This window comes from Dicentrarchus labrax, unplaced genomic scaffold (assembly GCF_905237075.1).
Source record: "Dicentrarchus labrax unplaced genomic scaffold, dlabrax2021, whole genome shotgun sequence".
NCBI lineage: Eukaryota > Metazoa > Chordata > Actinopteri > Moronidae > Dicentrarchus > Dicentrarchus labrax.
In genome coordinates this window covers 1,365,001-1,374,177 of record NW_026136718.1, presented here as the reverse complement: position 1 = coordinate 1,374,177, position 9,177 = coordinate 1,365,001, and the positions used below count along the sequence as shown (strand labels likewise).

At 43.9% G+C, this 9,177-nt stretch overlaps 2 protein-coding genes across 3 annotated transcripts in view; one reads left to right on the top strand and one right to left on the bottom strand.

The window, feature by feature from the left end:
* Nucleotides 1-9,177, top strand: part of LOC127350631 (protein NLRC5-like) — a 151,624-nt gene that overhangs the window by 67,233 nt on the left and 75,214 nt on the right. The gene's annotated exons all lie outside the window — the stretch shown is intronic.
* The window catches only part of orc1 (origin recognition complex, subunit 1), a 9,680-nt gene continuing 5,817 nt past the window's right edge, over nt 5,315-9,177 (bottom strand). For both annotated transcript variants that reach the window (XM_051375592.1, XM_051375593.1), the window contains 10 exons: nt 8,913-9,147; nt 8,717-8,832; nt 8,026-8,126; nt 7,755-7,927; nt 7,486-7,593; nt 6,889-7,038; nt 6,493-6,612; nt 5,968-6,137; nt 5,799-5,886; nt 5,315-5,709 (listed from right to left, as the gene is read on the bottom strand). In XM_051375592.1, coding sequence (XP_051231552.1) covers nt 5,515-5,709; nt 5,799-5,886; nt 5,968-6,137; nt 6,493-6,612; nt 6,889-7,038; nt 7,486-7,593; nt 7,755-7,927; nt 8,026-8,126; nt 8,717-8,832; nt 8,913-9,147 — 1,456 coding nt within the window. In that variant the 3' untranslated portion in view covers nt 5,315-5,514. The remainder of the gene's footprint in view (nt 5,710-5,798; nt 5,887-5,967; nt 6,138-6,492; nt 6,613-6,888; nt 7,039-7,485; nt 7,594-7,754; nt 7,928-8,025; nt 8,127-8,716; nt 8,833-8,912; nt 9,148-9,177) is intronic.

Here is a 9,177-nt window from a genome sequence, read left to right as displayed (position 1 = left end):
TGTTACGTAAACATGGCCACCGGCTGCCAAAAGATGCCAGAACCCTGTTAGGAACTCCAACTCAAATAGAAGTCAGGGATCTGTGTGGTGGCCAGTTCCTCTACTTCGGTGTGGAGGTAGCCAGCAGGTACCCAGCAATGGATATTATGCTGTTAATTTATAATGCGTTGTTTCTTCCTCGGCCCCATTCCCCTCTGGTGTGTGTGTGCGCGCGCATTTCAGGTACCTGCTGGGTACCTGCTGGGTACCAGCTGGGTACCTGCTGGGTACCTGCTGGCTACCTGCTGGGTACCAGCTGGGTACCTGCTGGCTACCTGCATGCTACCTGCTGGGTACCTGCTGGGTACCTGCTGGCTACCTGCTGGGTACCTGCTGGGTACCAGCTGGCTACCTGCTGGCTACCTGCTGGGTACCTGCATGCTACCTGCTGGGTACCTGCTGGGTACCTGCTGGCTACCTGCTGGCTACCTGCTGGGTACCTGCTGGCTACCTGCTGGGTACCAGCTGGGTACCTGCTGGGTACCAGCTGGCTACCTGCTGGCTACCTGCTGGCTACCTGCTGGGTACCAGCTGGCTACCTGCTGGCTACCTGCTGGGTACCTGCTGGCTGTCACTGCTGTTCCTCAGCTTGGAGGAAAAAATCTGCTTCACCACTCCTCACCTGGTCCCTTCGCTGCACGTCGTTTTGCTCCGCCTCTCTTTCCGCGTGTGGAAGTAGTCCCTGATCATTTACTACAAAGTGTCTGTATTTGGACTGGAACTCGATATATGACTTATCTGCAGTGTTAAATTATTCTGTTCATGCTTCAGCCTTGCCATGATTTAAAGAAGACAATTAAACTCAAAAGTCAGCACAAATATTCATTTTGTGGCTCCCATTGGCCCACTCCCGTATTCCCCCCCCCCATCTGATAACTTTGAAACCCAAGTTCAATCAACACATACTGATCTCATAAAAGTTTCAAATAGTCAACACAATTAATAACAGTAAGTTTTACTTTTTGAAACTCACACAGATGAGTTCAAAATCCAAAACTTGTCAGAGCTCTTTGTGTTAAAGAGAGGAAGTAAGTGGACTTAACTAAACAGAGCTGTCCTGTTTTACAGTGTAAAAGCTCCCTGCACCAAACTCCCTTTAAGAAATATCACATTTTAACAACCGTAACAACACGTAACTCTAGAAACACGAGCTAAAGGCCGTCATATGTCCACAGTCTGACTGTCAATACAGGATCAATATCATCCATAAAGATACAGTGTATACTGATCAATATAATCCATACAGATACAGTGTATACTGATCAATATCATCCATAAAGACACAGTGTATACTGATCAATATCATCCATACAGATACAGTGTGTTCTGATCAATATAATCAATAAAGATACAGTGTATTCTGATCAATATAATCAATAAAGATACAGTGTATTCTGATCAATATAATCAATAAAGATACAGTGTGTTCTGATCAATATAATCAATAAAGATACAGTGTATTCTGATCAATATAATCAATAAAGATACAGTGTATTCCCGTACACAGATTTGTTTAAGTAATATAAAGTGTTTCAGTTGCAAACATTTAAAAATAATGTTTGTTGTTTTTAGGAATATAAAATATCCGACACAGCTGATCAAATGTAAGATTACTAGATTATAAAACCACCACCTGCTCCTGCTGTCCTAAAGTTAACTCCTGGTGTTATTAATGTTCTTCTGTAAAGTAACTAAAGCTGCCACATATATATAATATATATAATATATAATATATATATATATATAATATATAATATAGTGGAGTAGAAGGGTAAAATAATACAATAATAATATAAACATCATGGAAAAGTAGAAAGGTTCAGGCCGTCAGTCGGAGGTCCTTCATGATGTCTGGTGATCTTTGGGAGTCCCGTTGTCGACTCTGTAAACACAGCAGAGCTTCATGTTTACAATAAATCATAATGTTTATCTTCAGGGTCAGAGGTCGAGTAAAGCTCAAAACAGATCACAACTTCATCATCTGTACTGTACTGAGCTGAGACCCTGAACCTATCACTTATAGAGTCATTGAACTCATCGACTACTGAAGGCTGGATAACTACATTTAAAGGAGGAGGAATAGCTAAACAGTTGACAGAGAGCAGAGAGAAGCTACTTTAAGCCCATTTCCACCAATGTGACGGGTAAGTAATTAATTAAAGTGATAAACTTTCTCAAAATATTGATTTAGTTTGTAAAAAATAATGAAAAAGTTAGATTTTATTTCCCCAGGATGGTGAAGGCATTTTTAATGAGTGGAAGGACTAAGAAATAATACTTCACTCAAAATGTTGTTCATTGGTTTATGGACATAATCAATAGATAATCAATCAGGTCGAATGAATAATCACAGTATTAATGTCTCATATTAAATGTGTTAATTATCGGCTACAATTACAAAAACCTTCTGAACTCCGGTGGAGTCTGGAGCGTCTCCGATACCCCAGAAACACCCCAAAGGTGACGATGAGGATGAGGATGAGGATGAGGATGATGGCAACAGTCAGCAGCCAATGTGGAGTGTCTGTTAGTTAGACAGACAGACAGACAGACAGACAGACAGAGAGAGAGAGACAGTTTTTCTATAATTCATCTATTATAATATCTAATCATTCTGCCTGAAATTCACATTAAATCATAAAGCAGTTGGTTTATATATTAATATTTTAACTGAATTCTTCCTTTTTTTTTAATAAATAAACTGGATCAATAAATTACAATTAGTCACTCAGAGACATAATATGACGACCAGGTGGTGTACAAGTATTAAAGTTTTTAATTTATTTGTAATTGAATATTAGAAGATTGAACTTAAATGACACTCACCATCAGAGGGAAGTTCTGGGCAATCTGTAAAGAAACAGTATTGATTTAATATCTCAGAATATTGACTTAATATAAAAAATATTGACTTAATATCTCAGATCAATGATAACAGTTTTTTTTTTAACTGAGCAGCAATCTGTGATCTTCTCACCGCTCTTGAAGATCTCGACCTGCTGAGTTTCGGTCTGCATCGCCAGTTTCACGCCATCTGACAGCGTGCGGCACACGGCGTACACCCTGTCCTCCAGACACACAATGCACTGGGAGTCAGGAGGGGGGGAGGGACAGGGAGAGAGGCCCTGGCTGGTTCTGATCCAGAAGTTATCTTCATCATTGTTCAGGTCAAACAGCAGGGAGGCGTTCACTGCCACTGGATCGGAGGAAGTGTAGCAGTCCATCCTGAGGGATCAGTCCAAAGTCAGAGTGGCGTCAACAAAAGATACAATGGACAGTGACTTTAGGGGGCGTGGCCTCAACAGCGACCGCAGTGATTGACAGACTGACCACGGCAGCGTAGCAGGAACAGTGAGCTGGTAGTCAGAGCTAAAAGAGCTAACAATGTTAATAAGCTACTGTCAGACTCTTTGAACACAGAACTGGAGTTTGTACATTCACGCTGTTTGTACAAGTTTCTGTGTCTAACCTAATCTCTCTCCGGTGTGTGTGTGTGTGTGTGACTGTGGGGGGGCTGTCAGTGTGGATCAAGGTAAAGATCGCAGTCCGGTGCTTCTACAGCGACTCAAGTCCGAACCACTGCGCCACAATATAAACATAGTGATATGTCACTAATCACTAATTACTGAAATTACACGGTAAAATAAATTATTGTACTTTCACAGTAAATTACTGACTAATAATTGTAGTAAGATCACAGCGTTATTTTACAGTAATAAAGATAAAAACCACAGTAATGTGTCATGTTTTCAGATTAAAGTCACAAGCTAATATTGTAATAATAATAATAATCTGTAGTTACAGTAAATTCACAATAATTTACAGTAATATTACAGGTTAACACAAACACACACACGCTACTGTAAAATATATTTATTCCTAAATTACAGATCACACTGTAACCTAATCTCAATAATTAGTAGCCAGTAAATTACAATATGTGCACGACATTAAAAAATTGTAATTAAACTGTATTTTTACAGCATAAGTTTAGAGACTAAAAGTGTTTTTGTATCAGGTTGTAAACATTTATTTTTATTTCTGCTGTGAACTTGAGCATTTTAATATGAGGCCTAATGAAGATTGACTCACTGGAATAAACACGAGGCTCGTTACTAAAACCAAGAAATGAACACAAATATTTCCATTAAACTCACATCCATTAAAACATTAACTAATTCATTAACTAACATTATTTATGTAATGTTTGGTGGTGGAGGCCTCGTGGCCTTCAGAGGCCTCAGTTGCAGCCTGAGAGCCACGTTACTGAAAGCAGCTCATATAACCTTTAAAACCACGTTTCAGGCAGAAAACACAGACAATGCACACAAAAACAGGTCGGTTCCACACGGTTCCAATTAAAATGTTAAATAATTTAAGACATTTTGAAAATAAAAGCGCTTTTAAATTAAATACTTGCACCTCTTTCTTCTCAATTGTGCCCCTCTACACTTTTTAATTCAATAAACCTTCACAGTGGTCCGTTAATAGTGAACAGAAACTGGAACAGAGACAAGTGGCTCCAACAAACACTCAGTACAATAATAAATGAGACAAAGAAAACTATCAACAGTTACCAGCTCAGGGCGAAGTCTCGTGGTCGTAGTCTCGTGGTCGTAGTCTTGCGGTCGGGATTATAAAACCAATCATAAACAACCTATTTTTGAAAACAAAATCAAACTCATAACTCACTCCTATACTCTAAATAGGAAAGCAATCTCTAACGCCTGCACGTATATCAGCCAACTGACTGAGAATGGCGGGAGGCGGGAGGATGTGGCGCCAGACAAGTAAGAAATGACTCATTCATTTTACCCCCCCCCCCACACACACACACACACACGTTAATGATATTTCTGTTTTTGGAGTTAGGTTGTTTTTATGTATTTAAAAAGGTCTGCTAGTGTTGAAAGTAGAGAAGCAGTGCGTTTTCTCTGTACGCGGCAGATTATTGTTCCAACCTCTTCCTGTGTGTGCAGCCACAAACAACATCCTGGTAACAAACGTGGCTGATGTCAAGGTACGGCAAGAAATTCACCCTTAATTCACCCGGCTTCGGCCGCCATGTTGGTGAGGTCGACTGAACCGATTCTCATGGTTTGTTATAAAAGTGAGAGACTGAGTCATCCTGGTCACTGGTAGTAGGAATCAGAAGTCAGTTTAATTACCAACACTTGTTGTTGCTCGTGTCCGTTGTGTTGTGACTGTTTGCTGCAGTAGTGTTGTTGATACCTCTCAGCCACCGTATCATTCAGGGGTAAATGAGGAAGGAATCTGTTCTTTGGGTCGACTTTATTTCAGTGAATAATCTCCCCAAAAAGAGGTTAGAATTGAATATCAATCAAAGATAAAGACAAATAAAGCACAGTGTCCTTTGTAGTAAAACACGCAAAAATACAACATGATGGATCCTGAACTGTCAGGTATCTATAGTAAACGCAGACGGAGGGACGGAGGGACGGAGACGATCCTCCTTCAGTCCGCCTTCAGGGCGAAGAGCACGTCGTCCTGGCTGACGTTGAGCCGGACGCGCTGCAGGACTCCGAGGCGGCTGGGCTCCAGCAGCAGCAACCTGCAGGCTCCCAGACGCTGACACACCGCCAGGCCCTCCGACACGCTGATGGGCTGCAGACCCTCCACCCGACACAGCGCCTGGTGCTGCACAAACACCTGGCAGGCAAAACAGAGGGGGAACAGAGCATTTACTCAGGTTCTGTGCTTAAAGACGAGGGCACGATTAACCCTTTCTGATCCCTCACCTGTTGGAAGGTGGCCTCCTCCAATCCCAGCCGCCGAAACTCAGCGATGACCGCCCGGAGGAAGAGCTGCTCCTGCACCGACGCACACCTGAGGACACACACAGTCTCTTAATCTCACCACCTTTACAGAACCGTCAGCGCTTCAATGTGGCCGAGGCGGGAATCTCACTTGATGGCGGTGATGTAGGCGGAGGAAAACATCTCGTTCAGCGCCTCCATCACGTGACTCATTCCCACCAATCCAGTGGCAGAAGGGTCGGCGGCAGAGTGCTCGCAGATCTCCGTCGCCCGGCGGCAGATGTCCAGACATCGGCGAGCGTCGCCCGACAGAGCGGCCACCTGCGAGAGGAGAGGGAGACTGTGAGGGAACGGTGGAAACGAGGCTGAATCCCTCGGAGAGCGTTTCAGGAGCGGAGCGTCTTTAAAGCGTGTAGCCCGTCATACTTTGTTTACTTGTTTACAAAACTGTGTGTCTGCTTAAAACCCCGACTGACCGACCGACTGACCGACTGACTGGTGCCACAATGTTTATCCAACGTGAAATTATTATTATTTTATTTTGAAAATTGACCGGAGTCAGTTAGTTTCTCCTCCACACTTGGAAAAGGGAAGGTGAACATTTGTGTCACCACCGTTCACACAGGAAGGGGAGGGACTTCACTCGGAGCTCAGATCAGGTGAGAAGGTTGTTTACCTTCCTGGACACCAGCTGGAGAGCGTCCTCCTCGAACGCCTTCACCTTGTTCAGCCTCGACATGATGATCTGCTGCAGCTGCTTGAAGCTGTACGGCTGGAACGACATCCGGGTCAGACCCTGCGGACACAGACGGAGCGTCAGGTTGTGTCCGTTACTCTTCAGGAAGATCGACATTTTTAAAACAACTTAACAACAAGCGAAAAGTCTTGTACTAAAAATGAAGCTGTGTTTTATAGATGTCGCATGAATCAATAATTCGATATTTACACCGAATTGAATGACCCTACACAGAAACACGGTACCACATACGACACCAACCCTCCCTTTAAGGACTCAAAACAAGTTCTTGTGCGTTTGTTTTACAACCCTGTGGATCCCATGAAGCTCCCTCACCAGTCTGCTGGCCACTCTGTTGATCATGATCCTCTCTGGCAGGTCCATGGTGTTGGCGATGGTCAGCACCACGAGGCGAGCGTGACGCCGCGTCGGCCAGTCGAACAGGTTGTACATCACGTTCTGCTTCCTGGTCCACAACAGGTCCAACTGTACGACACAAAGGTTAGTTAGAGGTTAGTCTGGATTATAATGTTAATGGGACAAATACTGACTAACTTATACTCATTAATAATGACTCTTGAATCAGAGTAAAATTAGATATTTTTTGAGTTTCATATTATTTCTGTCTTATTGTTTTGGGCCTGAGAATTGAAAATAAATAATACAATTAAAATAAAAAAGGTTTTATTTTACTGATTTTAAACATTGTCTGATTCTTTTCATTTTTATTTTACATTGTTTTTGGAAAATGTTTATATTTTCGTGGATTTCAGGACTGTGTTGTTTTTAGTATTTTTATGTTTCTTTGTATTTGTTTTTGTCTCCTAACACCTTGAGACCATGTAGGAAATAAAGTGTTTTCACTTTAACTTTTTTGTCGTTTCTTTTCCCGTTTATAATTAAATCTAATCCGATCAGAAACAGAGTTCTTACTTCATCCACCAGCAGGACGGTGGACTCCTTCCTGGGTGCAGGGTTGCTGAATCTCTTCTCCAGCAGAGCTGCTGCGTGGTCGGCGGTGGCCTTCTGACCCGTCAGCTTCTGCAGAGACGAGACACAACACACAGATCAGACATTTATCAGCACGTCCTAACGTTAGTGTGTGTCCTGCACGAAGACACTGTTCACTCCAGAGGTCAGGTCTCTACAGCTGGAACAAACGATGGTCTCAGAGAACCAGTCGTCAGCCTTCGAGCTCTCACCTGCAGGATCTGGACGTAGGCCTGATGAGGATCCGTCATCTTCATCCCGTTGATCTCGATGAAGTGGAACGGAGGGATCTCGTCCACCTCGGCGGCGTGCTGCAGACAGCGCATCACCTCGTGGACCGTGGCTGTCTTACCCGTGCCCGGCACACCTGAGATGTACATACACCTGAAACACAAACAGCAGTCTGAACCATTAAACCAATCACTGGGTTGATGGTGTTTCATTTGGAACCTGCTGGGACCAGAGTCTGGATCTGGATCTTACCCCCGGTGCCGTCTATGATCTTGCTCTCCACGAAGCTGTAGATGTCCTGGAACTCCTGCTCTCTGCAGGGCAGAGACTCCGGCACCGAGGACACGTGCAGCCTGAAGAGACAAATACAAAACAAGAGTTTGAGTTCAGTCTGGAGAGACGGAGATCGGGCCGGATTAATTCTGATTCTAGTTTTTATTCTGTTAAATCTTTAATCTGTAAAATGTCTATAAACTCTAGAGCTATGTTCTATATGTAGTTGATTCAATCAATAATCTATAATCAATAGGCTCATATCCCCTTTGTGCCTGCGTCAGCGTTGTGGTTGTCTGCCAGAAGCTGTCATACATTGACTGTTGATCCAGTCTGAAGCCACATTGTTACCATCCACTGTTTAGATCTTGGTGCTTTTTAACTCTAGATTTGAACCGGATGAAGGATTTTAGTCATCGGACGTCTGGATCTTAAGTTATCAGAGAAACAAGCTGAGCTAACGTTAGCAGCAGCTCGGCTCGCAGCCCCTCCGGGACGTCCTTTGTCTGTCCAACAGCGTGGGAGAAGCAGTGATTGTTAAGGTGGAACTGCTTTATTCAGTGTGTTTAAGGTGGAACTGCTTTATTCAGTGATTTTAACCAGCGGGTCTGTATCAGTCAGTTAGGATTCTTTAGATCAGGGTCAGAGGTCACTGGTTGTTGTGTCTCACCTGGTTCTGGCCTCCTCCAGAACATTAGCAGGCTGTCGGGCCGGCAGCGACCTGCTGGGGATGCTGGGAGTGGCGCGGTGAGGCGTGCGTGGCGTGCGTGGCGTGCTGGGTGTGGTCTGTTGAAACAGGAAACAGACGTGGTGAGAAAACAAACAGATTCTCACAGTTTGGAAGCTTCCAGCTGTTGGACTTCTACCTTCTTGCTGGGAGTTTTCCGCGGCGTTCTGGTGCCGGAGCGAGTTCTCTGCTTTGGTTTAGGAGTCGCAGCATGTCGGCCCTTTTTCAGCACTACTTCCTCGTCACTGTCCAGCTCTCCATCCCCCTCCTCCTCCTCCTCCTCACTGCTGCTCTGCAGCTCCTTCCTGGAGGGAACAAACTCGTCCTCGTCCTCTCCGTCTGAGATCAGGTCTTTGTGGCTGTCCAGAAGGTTCCTGATCAAACAGACTGAGGTTCAGCGCTCC